Source organism: Schistocerca piceifrons, chromosome 9 (assembly GCF_021461385.2).
Source record: "Schistocerca piceifrons isolate TAMUIC-IGC-003096 chromosome 9, iqSchPice1.1, whole genome shotgun sequence".
NCBI classification, from domain to species: domain Eukaryota; kingdom Metazoa; phylum Arthropoda; class Insecta; order Orthoptera; family Acrididae; genus Schistocerca; species Schistocerca piceifrons.
In genome coordinates this window covers 221,445,892-221,466,193 of record NC_060146.1, presented here as the reverse complement: position 1 = coordinate 221,466,193, position 20,302 = coordinate 221,445,892, and the positions used below count along the sequence as shown (strand labels likewise).

Below are 20,302 nucleotides of genomic sequence, written 5' to 3'. Positions count from 1 at the left end.
GCGGAGGCAGCCAGACATACTTGCGCTGCGTATGGGGATGATACTATTCGACAGAGAACGGAAAGAAAATGGTTTTCTCGCTTTGAGGAGGATGGTTTTGACATTTGTGACTCTTGATGTTTAGGAAGACCCTCGGGATTTGATGAACATGGTTTAAACGCATTAATCCACCATGATCCGCGTCAGTGTGCTAGAGAAGTGTCAGATGTGATGAACTGTGACCATTTCACCATCGTGCGACATTTTCATGCAATGGGGAAGGTTCAAAAATCGGTTCTATGGGTACCGCATGCTATAAACCAAAAACACACAAACTATCAGAGGGCCATATATGGATCTCTGCTTGCTCGTCATCCATTGACTCTTGAACAACACCGACCATACCTGTCCTGTATCTTTACTAGTGACGAGAAATGGTATCTTTATGCTAACGTGAGGGAAAAGAAATGAATGCTTCAGTGCAAACAAAGCAGCAATTCCCCGGAGAGAGACTTTCACACATCCACAAAAGATGTTATACGTGTGACGGAACAGCGACGGTGCGGCGGTGTATTGCGAATTGCTTCCCCAGGGTGTACTGACGTTTGTCAGGAGCTGCGTCAACTGATGCGACTCCACAATGACGCCCGCGCACATTCTGTTGGACTGACGAGAAGACTACACAGAAGCTGGGCTGGGAACACATTCCGCAACCTTCTTATTCATTGATCTTGCGCCCGCAGATTTTTACCTCTTCTGCTCTGAACAAAATTCAAGAAACTGCCTTTCCGGGTGAAAATGCGACGAGTGTGGCTAGAGTTCTACGCCCCAAAACCACCTGATTTCCACAGTCGTAGAATCGACAAGTTATCCCAGCGTCAGCTGACTGATCTAAATAGTGAAGGAGAATATATTACCTATGATTATAAAGTCGCTTTTGACAATGTTGACTGGAATACTCGCTTTGAAATTCTGAAGATGCCAGGGATAAAATACAGGGAGCGAAACGCTATTTACAATTTGTACAGAAACCAGATACCAGTTATACGAGTCGAGCGACATGAAAGTGAAGCAGTGGTTTGGAAGGAAGTGGTACAGGGTTGTAGGCACTCCCCGATGTTGTTCAATCTGTATATTGAGCAAGTAGTAAAGGAAACAAAAGAAAAATTCTGAGTAGGTATTAAAATCCATGGAGAAGAAATAAAAACTTTGAGATTCGCCTATGACATTGTAATTCTGTCAGAGACAGCAAAGGACCTGGAAGGGCAGCTGAACGGAATGGATCGTGTCTTGAAAGGAGGATATAAGATGAACATCAACAAAAGCAAAACGAGGGTAATGGAATGTAGTCGAATTAAGTCGCGTGATGCTGAGGGATTTAAATTAGGAAATTAGAAACTTAAAGTAGTAAAGGAGTATTGCTATTTCGGGAGCAAAATAACTGATGATTGTCGAAGTAGAGAGGATATAAAATGTTGTAGACTGGCATGGCAAGGAAAGCGGTTCTGAAGAAGAGAAATTTGTTAACATCCAGTTTAGATTTAAATGTCGGAGGTCGTTTCTCAAAGTATTTGTATGGAGTGTAGTCATGTATGGAAGTGAAACGTGGACGATAAATAGTTTAGACAAGAAGAGAATAGAAGCTTTTGAAATGTGGTGCTACAGAAGAATGCTGAAGATTAGTAGGTAGATCACATAACTAATGAGGTATTGAATAGAATTGGAGAGGAGAGGAGTTTGTGACACAACTTGACTAGAAGAAGGGATCGGTTGGTAGCACACGTTCTGAGGCATCACCAATTTAGTACTGGAGGGCAGCGTGGAGGGTAAAACTCGTAGAGGGAGACCAAGAGATGAATACACTAAGCAGATTCAGAAGGATGTAGGCTGCAGCAGGTACTGGGAGATGATGAAGCTTGCACAGGATAGAGTAGCATGGAGAGCTGCATCAAACCAGTCTCAGGACTGAAGACCACAACAACAACAACTGTGAACCTTCATTTTCTACATTCACATATCGATCGTTTTTGCGCGAACGTTTGCGATGTCAGTGAAGAATAAGAAGAACCGTTCCACAAGGACAAAAGAAAGAAAAAAGAGAGGTACTGCGGAAGGTGGAATGTGAAGATGACGGCTGACTGCTGTTTAGTACTAAAAAGACGTGGCAATAGGGAAGGTAATTAATGAACCAACAGTAGTTTGTTTCTCGCCCACTTTATGATATATCTTGATGTAACGTTTCATCAACTTACCAGTAAACTTTCTCCGCCGTCTCTTCAACGATTAAGCGTGCCAGGCATTCAGTTCGTGGACACGAGGACGCACCGCAGCTGCGTATGGATCGCGCTCGTCCCACGCGGCAGACGCCGTCTTGCTTTGTCCGCCGGCCGTTGTGCTCGCGATGGCGGCGCCACGTTTTAGTGCGTCCCTCGCTGAATGCCACGGCCCTATTCCCGTTTAGCGCTCAGGTCCGCCGTGTTTTACGCGACAAGTGGTATTCCGGCCCGCTGCTCACGGTCGTAAACAAAGGGCGGAATTGCCCGCCACCTGCGAAACATTCAGGGGCAGCGATTGCCGTAAAGCGGAACAGGCTCGTAATCTGACCGAGATGGGATCATCTCGACATAAACTCTCTTCGTCGCTCTGCCCATCACGTCGCACATTGCCTGGCGCAACGTTCTGTGTGCATAAAAGATGAAACAATATTTCACAGGGTGGTCTTAAAGCTCGCGGCTACGTCGGGACGTATGTCGGGGTTGGCGGCTGTTAATTGAAGTATTACCCCGTAACAACTTCTGTGATGTGCAATGCATATGTTAGGCGAGTCGCTTAAGACTTCAAAAGGCCCTTTCATATCCTGCAGGGTCCGCGATGGCGAGACGACGTTACCGGCAAGGGATCCCGTTTCCGGGCAGGGTCGCGGTCCAGGCGTACGTAATTACAATCCTGTATCACTCACGTCGAAATGAGCAACACCACATTTCAAAAGTTTCTTTCTGCTTGCTCTTGCCTCAACTGTTTATCATCCACGTTTCACTTCCATATGAGGCTACACTCCAGAGAAATACCATCAAAAAACACATTCCCACACCTTAATTTACACAACTTTTTGAGAAATGTTTTTGCCCGCATCTCGTGGTCGTGCGGTAGCGTTCTCGCTTCCCACGCCCGGGTTCCCGGGTTCGATTCCCGGCGGGGTCAGGGATTTTCTCTGCCTCGTGATGGCTGGGTGTTGTGTGATGTCCTTAGGTTAGTTAGGTTTAAGCAGTTCTAAGTTCTAGGAGACTGATGACCATAGATGTTAAGTCCCATAGTGCTCAGAGCCATTTGAACCATTTTTTTGAGAAATGTTTTCTTGCTATTGTCAGTCTTCACTTATTATCTCCCCTACTTCTGCCGTCATTTTATTACCTTAAGAAAACTCGACCATCTTCAGCGTCACATTTCCTATTGCAATTCCGTCAGCACCGACTAATTTGATTCGACTACATTCCATTACCCTTGTTTTCCTTCTGTTGATATAATAACTTGTTCATACACACTGTTCACCTTCTTATGTTCACACGTTACGATATCCAGTAGTATTGTGGACGTGTCGCACGCGAGTCTTCTGAGCAGTTTGCCAATGAACAGAGTTCTGCCACCTGCTTTGCTTCCCACTAAGACTGCGTGGTCGCTCCATTTCGTACCCCCGCTAAGTGCTGCACCCGGGTGTCTGCGTCCTAATTACAGGGCAGGCAGGCGAAGGTAGAGAACGCGAGTGTGACGTGCAGGGAGGCAGGAAGAATCTGGAGTGAAAATACTTTTACTGAATATTACCAACTGAGGTACATGTAGATGAAAGGTAAGAAGTGGAAGTGCAGAAGAACCAAAGACACCAAAGAATTTGAGGGAAAGTAATAAGTTATGGATGTTCAGTGGCTCTAGTGTTTACTATTAATAGTAGCGTGCGTATGATTACAAATGTTACTTTACCGAGACGATGTTTCATTTAAGGTTCAGTAAGTCTTACAGATAATATTCAAGACTGGGGCTATGCAGGAAAACAGTAGTGCTCTAAAGGCAATGGGGACTGGTCAACCACAACATTGTGACCGCCTGTCTAATATCTATTTGAGATGTGGTGCTATAGACGAATGTAGAAAATTAGGTGGACTGATAAGGTAAGGAATGAGGAGGTTCTACGCAGAATCGGAGAGGAAAGGAATATGTGGAAAACACCGATAAGGAGAAGGGACAGGATGATAGGACATCTGCTAAGACATGAGGGAATGACTTCCATGGTACTATGGGGAGCTGTAGAGGCCAAAAACTGTAGAGGAAGACAGAGATTGGAATACGTCAAGCAAATAATTGAGGACGTAGGTTGCAAGTGCTACTCTGAGATGAAGAGGTTAGTACAGGAAAGGAATTCATGGCGGGCCGCATCAAACCAGTCAGTAGACTGATGACCAAAAAAAAAAAACTAATAGCCAGTATGTCCACCTTCGCCACGGATAATAGCGGTGACGGATCATGACATGCAAGCTGGCATCACATCTGCACACACGTCACCTAATTCCCGAAAATTACGGGGAGAGGGGGGGGGGGGGCGGCGGCGGCGATTATTAGCTCTGACGTCACCTTCAGTCACATCCCAGATGTGCTCTCGATCTTTTTAAAAGATTTTCTGCTCGTTCATAACTAACATGGTGATTAAATTGGTTTTTCTTTGACGGTAACAAAATATTGGGAACAGTACACTTAAAGGAAAGATTTTAGTCTGCAGTATTCTTGGAGAGGCGATATCAATGCCCAATTTTAACAAAAATTCTAAACTGTAATGGAATCTTCTACTACACAGTTAACTCATTCCTGTTCAATATAAAAATTGTGTGTAGCTCACAGCATCAGAGGATGGAGGCTTGGCGTCAAGAAGAAGAAGAAGAAGAAGAAGACACAGGTGGAAATTCAGCATGGAAACATACGTCTTTAGCTTGCTACTGCACATACTTATCAGCTACCGCTGTTCAGAACGTAAGAGAATCGTAGCTTAGACTGGGGTAGGTTGGTAAGTTAAATATTCGCATACCATTTGAGAAAAGATACTGTATTTCTCAAAACGCCACTGCTATTTAAGAGGAATAACTTATATTGTGTCGTATGTCTCCTATTGTTTCACAAGGCTACGAAAACTAGCAGTTTTTTTTAGGGGAGGAGGGCTACTAGTCAGAACCAGGTGTTGATATCTCCTAAAGCAGCATTGCCGAGAAAACGTTAACAAGGAAAGTGAGGATCAAATGAGTGCAGGTGCTGCAACAAGGTCATTGCTCTGGAACGTAACCACAGAATTTCTTCGCCCTATAACAATTACAGGAAGAGCGACATCTCACAAGAGCAGATCACTATTGGTGAAATGTCCTGATCTCTTCGTAAAATGAGACATAAGACAAGCAGTTCCACGTTCCACAAGGACTGTCACCATACACTTCACCTTCCCTAAGGAGACAAGTGCACTGCTGCATGACCTTTTTTTCCGGCTCATCATAACGAATTCAAGAATAATTTCGCGTGTAGCTACCACATACTAATAACCCAGATGTGATATTATTGGAAATGTTTTCATAATTTCCTCGACAAAGTCACCCCTCCCCTTAGTCTCTTCACTCCCTTTCGTTTTTTTTTAATTGGGGGGGGGGGGGTGGGGCGGGGTCGGATCAGCACCACTGTATTCCCCGTATCACTCCCTCCTGGAGTAATGACATGGCGCATTATCTCGCTGCGAGACAATGCCACTGCAGCTGGGAAACATGATCGTCATGAACGGGTGTACGTGGTTTGTAACCAGCGTGCGAAACTCCACTGCCCCCGTGGATGCCTATGTCAATGTTCCCACAGCATAAGTGAGCCGCCAGCAGCTTGTCTCCGTCCCGCAGTACAGGTATCGAGGAGCTGTTCCCCTGGAAGACGGTGGATTCGTGCCCTCCCGTCGGCATGGAGGAGGAGGTATCGGTATTCACTAGGGCATGCAAAGCTCTGCCACTGCGCCAACATTGAGCGCCGGCGGTCACTTGCCCACTTCGGTCATAGTTGCCGATGTCGTGTGTGTTACCATTAGCAAATGCACGGGTCGTCGGCTGTGGGGGCCGGTCGTTAGGTGTGTTCGGTGCACTGTGTGTGTGTTCAGACACGCTTGTACTCTGCCCAGCATTGAAGTCTGGTGTTAGTTCCGCCACAGTTCGCCGCATGTCCTGTTTCATACGACATCCGACATCTGTAATGAAGAATGGCCGCCCAACCCCTACGACGTCTGGACGTGGATTCACCTCGGTTTCGCCACCTGTTAAAGACACCACAGCACTCCTCGAGCATCCGACAAGTCGTGCAATTTCCGAAACGCTCGTCCATAGCCTCTGGGCCATCGCAGTCTGCCCTGTGTCAAACTCAGAGAAGCCGCACGCCTCCCCCACTCCACACACGGACAGCACGCTCACTAATACTAGATTAACCGTGCGTGTATCTGACTAGCAGTCATTCCTCACTAGGTGACGCTGCTATCGCCTTGACGCTTTTAAATCGCAGGTGGGTCGGTGGTCATAATTTTCTGGCTGATCACTGTATACTATGTATTAAATTTCATTTTGAGTGGTACTTACGATAGGTAAATAAATTAGTGAAATCAATGTGAAGTGAAGTAGAAATTAGAAAATAAATGAAAAACTTAGTTTAGAAGAGTTACACACTGGCAAACCGCGGGCAGAGCAGCAGTGACAGAAGAGCCAATGACCATGAAGTCAGCACGTCCAGGAGAAGCCATCGCCCTCCCCACATAAGCGGACGCTGCTGTCGATTCAGCTGTCAGGGCATCGCCCGACAGGCTCACGTATTTCTCTATTGTCACATGTGATCAAAGGCCCTAGCCTGCATTCCAAGAACCAATGACCGACATTAAGAAGATTCTTCGAGAAGCTTTTCGACGTGACAGAAGAGGCAATGACCGTGAAGTCGTTCACCTCCAGTGAACTGAAGTGAATAAATACGCGAGACGCAAGTGGGCCCGACAGGAGTAGTAGTTTTCAGTTCAGTTTCGGTGCTGAAGACCGTCATGCAGGAAGAGACTGCATCGTACACAGAAGCACCAAGTCCGCCGCTGTGATGGAATAGCAAGCCGCAGCGTCGCCGCCGTAAGACAGAAGTTAGAAGGTATTTGAAGACTGATTTTTACGTACCCGGGTGACTCGTGAGGACGGGAAGACGGCCTCACATCAGCACTCACCTGTGAGCTGGTGATGGAGATCTGACGTTTACGTTCCAGGTTGCAAAAGTTGCTCAATGTGACGACCATCTACACCCACGACAACTGCCATTTCACAGTCGTTCGCAACACTTTCCAAACGGTGGACTGTACAATGTTCACCTGTCGTGAAACAGCTCGTGCACAGCTAGAAGATCGGACATTGGCTGCAGCATTCTCAGCCGTGGCAACAGTATCTTCAACAGTTTCTGACACAATTGGCTGTGAGCGAGGTGGGGCAGTGGTTAGACACTGGACTCGCATTCGGGAGGACGACGGTTCAATCCCGCGTCCGGCCATCCTGATTTAGGTTTTCCGTGATTTCCCTAAATCGCTCCAGGCAAATACCGGGATGGTTCCTTTCGAAGGGCACGGCCGACTTCCTTCCCCGTCCTTCACTAATCCGATGAGACCGATGACCTCGCTGTTTGGTCTCCTTCCCCAAAACCAACCAACCAACAATTGGCTGTCGGTTTCTCCCAGGAGCAATTTCCAAATCACCAGTTAATTCCAACTTCCGATTTATGTTCTTGACTCCGGTGCGGGAAGTGAACCTTTCCGTATTCCTTTAATGGTCCGCTACCCCCAAAGAGCAACAGTACTGCTGCTGTTGTATTGCTGCTGCAGCTTCACGAGTAAAGCCCCGCCCACCCCGTCCAGATTGAAGTTGACTGTCTGCAACTGTAATGTATACTGTTGCTCGTGTTTCAAGCCTCCGTCCCCGTCCCAGATTCAGTGCCTAGCTCCAAATCGAGACACCAACGCTACCAAGAACGCAGATCCTGCAGCGTACAGTCTGAACATCATTCCTATAAAGCTGAATGGCCATAGGGTAAATGGTTTTCCGTCTAGATTCGCTCAAGTCGCGAAGTTTAATTGTAACCACTCTGATATCAAAACATCGAAAAACACACATAAAGACACCCCTGGCAGGTAGTCACGATTTGCGATTACTAAACAAATATTCTAAACACATCAAGGAGTGATACAATTTGTGGCTTTAGGGAAAAGATTTTGACCATGTTGACTGAAACACATTATTTCCAAATCTGACGTCACGATTAAAACGCAGGTAGCAAAATATTATCTGCGACTGCAACAGAAATGTGACTGCGCTTCTCAGTAGAAGGACATGTAAGGGAACCAGTCGTCGAGAAGGGACCAAGACAGAGTTGTAGCATATCCCCGATCTTATTCAATCTGTACATTGAGCCAGAAGTAGAGGAAACAATGGAGAAATTTGAAGAGGGAGTTAAAGTTAAGTGAGAACATATAAAAATTTAAAGGTTTGCCATTGACATTGTAGCAAAGGACTTGGAAGAGCAGTTACACGGATGAGCAGTGTGTGGGGACAAGTTATATCAACAGAAGGAAAGCAAGGGTAATGGAATGTAGTCGAATCAAATAAGTTGGTGCTGAGGGAATTGGAATAGGAAATGTGGCACTGAAAATAGTCGAGTTTTCTTAAGGTAATAAAATGACGGCAGAAGTATAGAGGATAAGAAGTGAAGACTGACAATAGCAAGAAAACATTTCTCAAAAAGATATGTAAATTTATGTGTGGGAATGTGTTTTTTGATGGTATTTCTCTGGAGTGTAGCGTCAAATGGAAGTGATATGTGGGTGATAAACAGTTGAGACAAGAACAGAAAGAAACTTTTGAAATGTGGTGTTAAAGATTAATAGTGAAGATTAGTTGAGTTGATCGAGTAACTAATGAGTCGATATTGAATCGACTTGGGAAAAAAGAAATTTGTAGCACAACCTGAGTAGAACAACGAATTGGTTGGTATGACGTACCTTAAGGCGTCAATGAATCGTCTATTTGCTAATGCAGGGGAAGGTGAGAGGGCTATAAATTGTAGATGGAGACCAATACTTGGTTGCGGTACGCAGGTTCAGATAGATGTACGTTGCAGTAGTGAATTAGAGATGATGAGGCTCGCACAGAATAAAGTAGCGAGGACAGCTTCGTCAAGTCAGTTTACTGAATGATGAGGGTAGCAGAAACGTACATTATGAAATACAGTTCTTCGTTTTCTTTTTTGTTAGTTATCGTTGATTTCCAGATTGCTCATACGATTGAAAGTGGTCATATAAATATGCAAATGTGATTGAGTCTGGAAATGAAAATCGTATTATCAGATTCACGTAGCAGGACATCACCACAACTGTATTGCTACATGCTCACTGAAGTAGTTTAATGCCCCTTTGAAGGTGCAAGACCAGCCTTCGTTCAGTCCGCCTCCTCCAGAACGATGTTCACTAGAGTCGAGGAGAGCCACCTCACACAGTCAAGTGCCGGGCTGTTCCATTTGTTCCGGCGCATGCGGTCTGGCTGTTTGCACCGGCGCCCCTGTTGTTTGAACGGCCGCCAAATGAGTTTGCCCAGCTCTTGGCTCGAGGGCGCTTACTCGTCCCGTCTCAGGTCCGCAGGAATCCATACGCGACTGCTGCTGCCCCTAAACGGCGCTCGGTAGGCCGTCCTGCACATCACATTTGCGCTGCCGGTTGTATAGCGCGGCTCCTGATGATGGCGGCAGCAGCGTACACTATGTACATTACCGCAGTGCACGTCCGTTTGTGATGTTAATGCAGTCGCCACTGTGCCTGCTAACTGTGTACACATCTGAACACAAATAGTACGGCAGCGTGCAAATGAGGCCTACATACTCATGTTCAGGTACACTTGTGTTTTAGTACATACTTACTATTGACCGAAGTCAAGAAGATGAAACATTTGCGGAACTTTTGCAAACATGCAGCACAACCTGTGAAGATATTACTACGTCCGCGCACAGTGAAAATCGGGAACAAAAAAGAACTAGCAGAGTACTGGACTACAGCTATATTCTATCCATTACGCAAAAAAAGAGATAAATAAAATCGAGTCGACTTAAGAGAAATTTTCCTTTTGGATATCACATACAAAGTCATGTTGAGAATTACAAACACTCATTGTAAAGATAAACTTGAAGTGAAACTAGGAGAATATCAATAAGGATTTAGACGGTGGAGAAGCTGCCCAGAACAGATAATCACAGATAATCATAATAGGTTGCTACAACACAAACGACAAGTCGCAGCCTTTGTGGACTTCAAAACAACCTATGATTGTATACATAAGTCTTCAGTGATGAAGATATTAAAGCATTTCGTTATCTATATCCTAAATTAAAAAAACTGTAACTTAGGTCTAACAAAAACCATATCCAAAGTTCAGAAGAGAAATATTTGAATTATTTACGAATAAAACAAGGTTAAGACAGGCAGACAGTTTATCGCCATTACTTTTCAACTGTGTTCTGAGGAGATGGTACAAGGAAAAGCCTAAAACATAAGAACTGGAGCCAAGAAAGATCAAATAGATCAAATAAATTTAAACTGCTTGGAAGTCGCAAATGACTCAGGGTTACTAGCTAATAACATTCAAGAAACCAGAACTCAAATAAAAAGCCTACAGAATGAAACACAGAGAGTAGGACTCCAGTTAATATTCGAAAACGACGGAGATAATGGTAGCAGATCGACTAGAAATCAACGACATAACAGTGAATAGCAGAGAAGTAAACATAATGACAGTTCAGATACATTAGAAAAATCATAAAATAAAACTTGGACATGAAACCTGCATGGCAAGAAACGACAAACAAAACGATAAAAGCCAACAAATTAACATTGCCTACATACAACAAAATGTCTATCAATCAAAACTAAATGAAAACATTTGAGTACAATGGTTCAAGTAGAGGTGACGTACGGAAGTGAAACTCGTTTCAAAGTCACCCACAAAAACAGAGTCGACAAATTACTAAAAGTAGGAAGAATAGCTACAACATGCGTAAATAAAAAATATTAAAGAGATGGACAATGTCGGACAGCGCCCAACGAAGCGGTGTACAGCGAACTGTAGGCCTTTACAGGTACTATACGGAAAAGAGGAACCTGTTTTTGATCTCATTATAAGAACGCCAGAAATCAGATTACCAAGAAAAATTACAGGGGAAACTTTGGAGCATGAAGCAACGAGTGGGATGGGTGAAGTAAATGAGGGGGAATATGAAAGAGCTAGGATTAACGCTGGACAATTAGCAAACAAAACAGAAAATTTAAAGAAATTGAAAAACATAAAAACAAGATTTAAACCAAAAATAGACAAACGACGATCTATAAAAGGGTATTTACAGATGAGGAACGACAAAAAAGATCATAACGGAAAAAAGATGCTGGGAAATTCGGAAAGAAAACATGTTGAAGACGACCAGAAAATGATTGACTGAATTGATCCAATGAGGCCATAAAAGCAGAAGAAGAGGAAGAACAACAACAAAGAAAGTAAATTCCTGGAGTATGTCATTAGAAACTTTGGAAATGATGATGATTAAATTTTATTACTTCAGGAACAACAACCAGCAACTTTTTTACGTATTTTTATTTATATCAATACTCGTTTCAGACTTTCGCCCACCTCCTACTGGCGTAATATGTACTTAAGTGTACAATAGCACGTCAAAAAGACCGACTGAGCTGCTCTGAGTAAAACAACAGTTTTGTTGATAAATAACACTTCACGAGTTGTACATGTACAATACAGAATGACCTGATTTTATAACTCAACATTTATTGATAAAAACATACTACAAAAATGGGATGAATTTGAAAATACTCAAAAATCTTAGTTTCGTGGATGATGTTTGAAATGCTCTGTGTGTGTCCACCAGCAGCAGGACGAACATCACCTAGACGATAGTTAAATTCGTCATAACGTATCTGCTTTTACAGAAGCTATGGCCACTGTTATTCTGTTCTTCACTTCTTCTATGTCACGAGGTAAAAGAGAGATGAACACGCTTTCGAAAGCATGTCTCCAGAAAAAAATAGCATGGGGTCACGTCTGGCGGTCGTGGAGGCCAAGAATGAAGGGCAGTGTCTCTCGGGGCCCCGGCGCCCTATCCAGTGTTGAGGTAGTGTGTCGTTGAGGAGCTGACGTACGTCGTGCCAGTGTGGTGGGGCTCCGTGCTCTTCGAAAGTGAAACCATCGAAGTCCTCCTGAAGTTGCGGGGGAAAAAGAAACAGTTCTGCAGCAATTGAAGATCGCTCAACGCTGGATAGGACGCACTGGACCCCTAGATACTGCCCTGCATTCTTGGCTTCCAAAATCGCCAGGCACAATCACAGACGGTTTTTTCTAGCGGGAATATGTGAAGGAAAATGTGTTCGTTCCCTTCGCGTCGTGAAGAACAGAATGACAGTCTCCAGAACTTCTTCAAAAGCAGGTACGTTTGTGATGTATATAACAAATTTCGCTACAGTTTAGATGTTTTCCGTGCTACTGCTAGTATACACACACAGCATTTCTAATAGTATACTTATAACTTAAAGATTTCATGTGTACTCTGCAAATTCGTCCCATGTTTATAGTATGTTTTTATCAATAAATGTAGTGTATGGAAATCAGGCCATAGTTTTTGAAACACCCTGTATGTTACCCTTCAGAAGTACTTACTCTCTGTTCCCCTTGATGTTGCACCTGTTTTCCACATTTATAAGCGTGACACAAACAGTTTTCCTTTGTGTGATGCATGAAAACAGCGCGGCATCCGATGTATTGCCCACTGACAATTCTCTTCACATCAGACTGTTACGTATACGGTCATCGTTACATTTTCGCATAAATGTTCTAGATGTACTTGTCGCGTGAAATAAGAATAAAACCCCCAGCTGTGGATGGTTGCCTAAATCATTGCCGTCAGGGACTGTCTGAATTGGACGCGGTAATTAAACGAAGAGTTTTTAATGCAAGGACTGAGTCGCAAAAGATTTCGTGGCCATAACGTTACATTTTGTTTACAGGTTCTGTAAATACTGCTGAAGACAGCTGGGTGTACTGAATACTACGTTAATGGTAGTTCATTTTATGTAAAAGAATTAATTTACGTATTTTATTCACAGTTAGTAAGGTTGACACACTTTTGTGACATTTAGAACGAATAAAGGCAGAACAACGGACTTACATAATGCAGAGCTACTGTATACACCTTAAGGGATCACTTTGAATATGTCAACAGAAATACACTACCTTTTTTTATTAGTAGTAGTACTTTTTTCAGGAGTCTAGGTGGTGTGCGTGAATCAAAACACCTTGTCTACGTAGAGAATAAGCAAATAACGCGAGCGCATGACTTGTTTCGTACGACGTCCACCGGCATCGGAAGCTTTTCCATTCACACCACTAACAACAAGATAAGGCAGAACCCAATAACGTAGTTTATTCTCATCGTATGCTTGAAATCTTCAAGATGGGAGAACGAAGGAGTAGTGATGTATTTAGATCATAACTGAACTGTCTCCGTTTACTGCTTGCCTTCGATAATGAACGGAAGAACCTACCAGTAAAAGTTGGATAGTAGGCATTGAAACTAATTCTAATACAAGGAAAACCTGTATAAGTAACAGCTAAGCGACGGTCTTATGGGTGAGGGACATTAGATAACGTGTAGCAGGCACATGAATGTATAAGAGCAGTGCGCGGCCGTTGATGCCGTTCATAGCTTGGCATCTTGTAATAGCGATAGTGGCGTCTCATTTTCTTGGTGTGTTCACTGGCGCCACTACGTTTGCTCGCCTTGTCTGTCCGTGAGTGGCAGCAGCAGCGCTTACCGATAGCGCGTACTGTGGTACCATCATTGGAGCGGCCTCTACTGTTTCCGGGTCGTCGTGTGTCGAGCTAGTGGAGTTGGTACGGACAGTTAGTACTCGCCCGACCGCTGGCGACACACATGCACTGTCCGACGGAAGGATGTGGTCGCCAGAGTGCACGACCACGTCAAGGACCGGATTCAGCGAGTTTTAGTTGAATAGCCCGCGATGTTTGAGTAGTGCAACTTGTGTGTGTGTGTGTGTGTGTGTGTGTGTGTGTGTGTGTGTGTGTGTCCGTCTGTCGAAGTGCCCTCGTGGCAATAAGTTGTCAGTTGACGAATTATACTGGGATCTATTCCGTGGGACCGATCGAGGCGACGCAGTGGTTAGCACACTGGACTCACATTCGGGAGAACTACGGTTCAATCCCGCGTCCGGCCATCCTGATTCAGGTTTTCCGTGATTTCCCTAAATCACTCCAGGCAAATGCCGTGATGGTTCCTTTGAAAGAGCACAGCCGACTTCCTTCCCCGTCCTTCCCTGATCCGATGAGACCGATGACCTCGCTGTCTGGTCTCCTCCCCCAAAAACAACCCATCCCCAACTTGAGTGGAGACGACTTGGTTGGTTGGTTGATTGGTCGTTCGGTTGGCCGGTCTTAGTTCGCTCAGTCTGTCGTCGCAGCAGACGACGTGCGTTTGGTTTTCCAACCGTTTCTGACTTCTCTGTGTTTGTGCCGACTTATAATTGGTCCATGTTGTTTCACAGTGACTGGTCTTAGTATTGTTTGAGATATTGTGGAATTGTCTTCGCCGATCTGTGTATGTCTTGTGTGGTATGCGTACTGTAAGACCTTCGGTACACACACCATCAGATTATTTGACTTGTCGCTCTAACGAAGTAGGCGAGTGTCAGAAATACAGGGTTATTCAAAAAGAATACCACAACTTTAAACAACAAAGAGTATTTAAAAAGGTTTTTTTTCACTCAAAAACAAGTTCAGAGATGTTCAATATGGCCCCCTCCAGACACACGAGCAATATCAACCCGATACTCCAACTCGTTCCACACTCTCTGTAGCATATCAGGCGTAACAGTTTGGATAGCTGCTGTTATTTCTCGTTTCAAATCATCAATGGTGGCTGGGAGAGGTGGCCGAAACACCATATCCTTAACATACCCCCATAAGAAAAAATCGCAGGGGGTAAGATCAGGGCTTCTTGGAGGCCAGTGATGAAGTGCTCTGTCACGGGCTGCCTGGCGGCCGATCCATCGCCTCGGGTAGTTGACGTTTAGGTAGTTACGGACAGATAAGTGCCAATGTGGTGGCGCTCCATCCTGCTGAAATATGAATTATTGTGCTTCTTGTTTGAGCTGAGGGAACAGCCAATTCTCTAACATCTCCAGATACTGTAGTCCAGTTACAGTAGCACCTTCGAAGAAAAAGGGACCAAAAACTTTATTGGCTGAAATGGCGAACAAATGTACAACTAAATGAAACTTTATAGCTCCCTTAATTCGCCGACAGATAGTGCTTAGCTCTGCCTTTTGTTGTTGCAGAGTTTTAATTTCCTAAAGTTGTGGTATTCTTTTTGAATCACCCTGTATATCTCGTGATCTTATCGTGGCGTGTTTATCTTCTGCCGTTAGGTCAGACGATAGAAATGCCACTTGCACGCTAGAGTAAATAGAACTTAATTAATTTTCAAACACATTTATTAAAATAATAACAAGCATAAAAATAACTTAACTTGGTTCTGGATGCTATTTACGATTGACAATCTGAAGTTCCTTTGGTCTTGGTACGTTAATCTTATTCTCACATATCTCTGGTACTTGACAAAGTGTCTATTCATTTATCTTCATGGCTATGTACAGGAATATGATAATCTTCTTAGGCGTAGACTGAAACTTGACTGTAGACTGGTACAGACTAATGCAGACTGGTACAGACTGGTGCAGACAAATGCGAGACTGACTAATCGGAGGTCTGTACACTCGTTATAATACCTCGCGCGTTCATGTATCACTGCGCGAGTGTGATCCGCGAGGAGAAAAGGTTCTACGTTAGCAGCAATCTCATTGGCTGCGTTACATATTAATACGCGGATCGGCGGAAGGAGAATTTGATCCGTCTCTAAGGGAGCACCATCTCATAGTGCGGAGACGGACGAGCGCTGCGCCTGCGCTGTTGTGCTTAGCGGGGCGTGCTCTAGTGGGAAAGTTGTGTACGCGCTGACTACGCGGAACTATGTACACAACATCTTGTGTGGTTTTTAACGTGCAGTTATTTACATGCTGACTGCGTTCCGGGTCGTCGTGTGTGCGAGGCAGTTTGGGCTTGGGATGGAGCAGCGAGGGCAGGCCGGGACCACTGGCGACATGCAGGCACTTTCCGATCGAGGGGCTATAGCCGATGACCGAACCCAGGACTTTTGAAGTTGAGTGAACCGTATCCAGTACTGAAACCTCCGCTGTCTGAGGACTCGCTGTTGCTTGTGCATTGTTACTCCCAGGGTCGGTGCGACCAACCGCAACAAGTGGAGTCTGTCAGGTTGGTGGAAGCTATTAGCCGCCTTCTACTTCTTGATGTTTGTTTGGATTTGGTATTATTCTTATTAGTGAACAGCAACCAGCGGTGATTCCTGCCTTGTGGCCACTGACGCCCCACTCACCTGCCCTGGAGATTAGCGTAGTTTTCCGTCAGTGTACCTTTCCTCTTCGTGTTCATGCTGTCCGACACGGCGTGTACTTCGACAGCCTCTTGAATTGTACTGTGCGTATGTTTGTGGGAGGTCTACCTTGGTTCTAGTGTTTCCTTCGGCCTTGGGTGCGTTTCTGAAAACGTGCTGCTGTCCGTCTCTTCACCCTTGCCTAAAAATATTCCACCGTTGTCCCGGTGATCGGACGTTAGGCGGATTGGTTAGTCGGTCAGTCGGTGCTTAAGCTACATTTAGTGAGAGTTGCCGTCCTGTTACGCGAGTACAGCTCTCGGCTGCCTGCCTCACCGGTTACACGGCTGCAGTCCACCTTCCTCAGGTCGATCGAGGGAGCACTGTCTGTGGATAACACCGTCTTATTTGAACAAGTTGCCATAACTGCTTAAAATTTACCCTAATATTTTAACATGTTATTGCCTCCCCCCACTTGTAATTCCGGCCTTCAGCCGTTAATTGTTCGTAAAAATGCTTGTGGCCTTCAGCCGACAATTATTTTCAATTTTCTCTTAATTAGACCTTCAGCCATCACTATGGCCTGTTACAGTTCGTTAATATTGTTTTGAAAAGGTTTTGGTATTTTAACATGCAACTGCCTTCGTTATTTGTAATTCAGGCTTTCAGCCGTTGAGTATTCTGAAAATCGCTTGTGGCCTTCAGCCCCGAGTAAGTTTGAATCCTTTCTTAACCAGGTCTTCAGCCGTTAATTGTTTGTAACATTGCTTGTGGCCTTCAGCCGACAAATAAGTTTCAATCCTGTTTTAGTGAGGCCTTTAGCCGTCACTATAGCTTGTTACAAGTTATTAAGATTTTTAGAAAGGGTTTCAGTATTTTTAAAGTGTAATTGTCCTCTTTATTTGTAATTCAGGCCTTCAGCCCACGATTAATTTTCAACCTTCTTAATCAGGCCTTCAGCCGTTGTTTGTTGTAACATTGCTTGTGGCCTTTAGCCGACACAATAACTAGCAATTTTCCTAATATAGTAATACCTTTACAAATGATTGTTGAGAGTTTTTTTTTAAATTGTGTTTTCTGTGCAAGCAACGGTAACTGATCAGGTCCCGTCCACACCTTTCCTGCTTTCCGTAAATCCCACGTCTCAGTATATGACTGAGAACGCTACATAATCCATGGAAAAGCTTGGGCGAAATCATTATGGGGCAGTATATGTTCAATGGGAGGATGATGAGTGAAGGCGGGAGGGGAGGGGAGGAGGGGGAGAGGTGACTATAACGGCAACGAATGTCAACACCAGTGAGTAACTCGTAATGTCTCACTGCAGGGAAACAAGGTTGCTGTTCGATTTGGCGCACAAAATAATAGAATTTTTTTCTGAACAGAACCAAACAGAACTCATTATTCGTTGTTTGGTCAGCACATTGAAAAGCTAAAATATCAAGAATACGGACAGAGATGACGGAGTTTTGTGAATTGAAAGCATATTTTCCCCGTTGTTTCTCTGCTACTAATTGTAATTATAGCTACTGCATTCTGCAAACAACTTTCATGATCGCCCTGCACACAGAGAACGTAAACTCGATATCTGTATCTAGGTGAGCAGAAGTTGACGTGACTGCCTAGAGAAATGAAGCAGGATTTGTACTGGTCGCGTGTTTTGAGGGAAACGTTGGATTTTGTTTTTTCGGCGTGAAAGGTACGAAAGTGAGTAGGTGCCACCTATGGAGAAAGGACATTCTGTTCTTGGGAGCGGCTGCGGTGAGCTTCACGCTGTACGTCTAGAATCGGATTGGTATCCCATCAGGTCCGGTGGCCTTTGCTTGTTGAGTACTGATGAAAAAAGAGGAAACTGGTCAAAAAAGAAAGACCGATGACTTAAAAAATTATGAGCAAGTTCCACACAGTCTTAAAGACTTCTGCTGTGCTCACTTTCGCTGTCTCCGTTTTCGACTGGAGCCTCTGTCTTCCAACACACGCGGGATAAGTAGGTACGCAGTCCAGAAGCACTGTCGGTTTAAGCGAATTAACGTGGAGGGGATGGGCGGGTGATGGACTGCAGGCCCGTCACTGGAGTCGGAGATTTCCCGTCTCGCAGAGACACGGGAGCCTGCCCTACGTCAGCAGGTGGGTCACTGCCCTAGGCCGTGCCGGGCCTGCGCGTGAGCTACGGGCGGCCGGACACCTCACCTGGCCCCTGGCGGCCCCACCCCCAGCAGGGTAGCTGATGAACGACGCGCCACGCCCCCCAGTACGTCACTCACACACCGGCCGCGCAGCCGCTCTCCCTGAATCACGCGTCCGCGCTCCGTGACGTCAGCAAGGCGTCGGCCGTAGCAAGTGTCGCCCAGTGCGACGCCGTACGTTTTATTCCTTCCGCTCTGGTTTACTGAAGCGTTCAGCCAACAACTTGCTACAAATACAGAAATATCTGCACAAAAATAGTAAATAACCTTGACAAGACATGATCGTACAAAAACAATTTACTGGCATGTAAAAGAGCCTTACATCTCTTACCTATATATAATATGTCGCGATTCACTCACTCACTGACTCATCAGCGCCCAAACCAAACCGCTAGAGATGCAGAGGGCCTTGGTCTTATACTGTAGGCGTCGTTTGATAAGGGATTTCACGATATTCCATCCCAAAGAGGATGAAATAGAGGATGAAACCTTTTTTTTTTTTTCAAAACCATGTCACTATTAAGACAATTTTGAAGCTAGACCTACAAAAAATTAGTATTTGGTTTCGAGATCAGGAATTAAAAAAATAATAGTTCCAGCTTTCTGTAAACGTAACACCTACGAGCGTGAGTAGCAGAAATTTTTTCTGAAAATATATCATCATTAAAGAACTACTGAAGAACCTTTGAAAGCTACATCTGTAAAAATTTGTATTTGACTCCTCGGTTAGAAACAAAAAAAAATACGTGTGCGCCGTGCGTGGCTCGTGTTCCCGCCATCATGTATTTTGCACCCTGTTTTTGACGTACTTCCATCTCGCTACGTTAATTTAAATTACTACTGTCAGTGAGCTGCTGCTTTGCCTGACCCTGACCGGCGCTAGCAGCGCATATCGATATATCCCCTTTAGTAGTATCTTTGCTCGACTTCTATTACTTCCCGGTGGTTGTCTGTCGTAATGGAGTTCGGCGTCGGGAGTTCAGGTCGCGACTTGGGGTCTGCCAGTCAGTAGGAACGCGTCTGGAGCGCAGTCCGGACCTGCCAGTCGGGGAGTTGCAGTGCGGCACTCACTGGTGCAGTCGGGTTGGAGCAGCAGTGAGGTCTGCGTCCACACGGCTCGCCCCACCATTGCCGCCACGCATCACCTGAGCCGGGCCACGGCCTTGGTGGATCGTCCTACCGGACGACGCGTTTTGGCTCGCCCATCGTTCAGGAGTCTGTGTGTGTCTGTGTGTGTGTGTGTGTCTGTGTGTGTGTGTGTCTGTGTCTGTGTGTCTGTGTGTGTGTGTGGGGGGGGGGGGGGGGCGTGGCGTGCATCGGCTGCCGACTTGTCTCCGTGCGTGTTTAGTTACTGTTGCGTATCGTTCAGGTTTTCGTGCAGTGTTCGTCAGGTTGTGTGTGTAGTTGGTGTTACTTCCACTGACGACTATTTTAGATGATGTCGGCATTCTGAGGGAAGTCGGTCGGGTGGTGCGGACCAGGGACTGACGTAAATTCAGGCAGTGTTTCTTTGGGTGGAGTTAACTATATTATCTAATTTCAAGTTCAAGTGT

The 20,302-nt window shown here is 45.0% G+C and overlaps 1 protein-coding gene across 1 annotated transcript in view; it reads right to left on the bottom strand.

Annotated features, from left to right (window-relative positions):
* The window catches only part of LOC124716882 (myb-like protein X), a 71,703-nt gene that overhangs the window by 27,121 nt on the left and 24,280 nt on the right, over positions 1 to 20,302 (bottom strand). Inside the window, exon 4 of the mRNA XM_047243435.1 lies at positions 18,754 to 18,952. Coding sequence (XP_047099391.1) covers positions 18,754 to 18,952 — 199 coding nt within the window. The remainder of the gene's footprint in view (positions 1 to 18,753; positions 18,953 to 20,302) is intronic.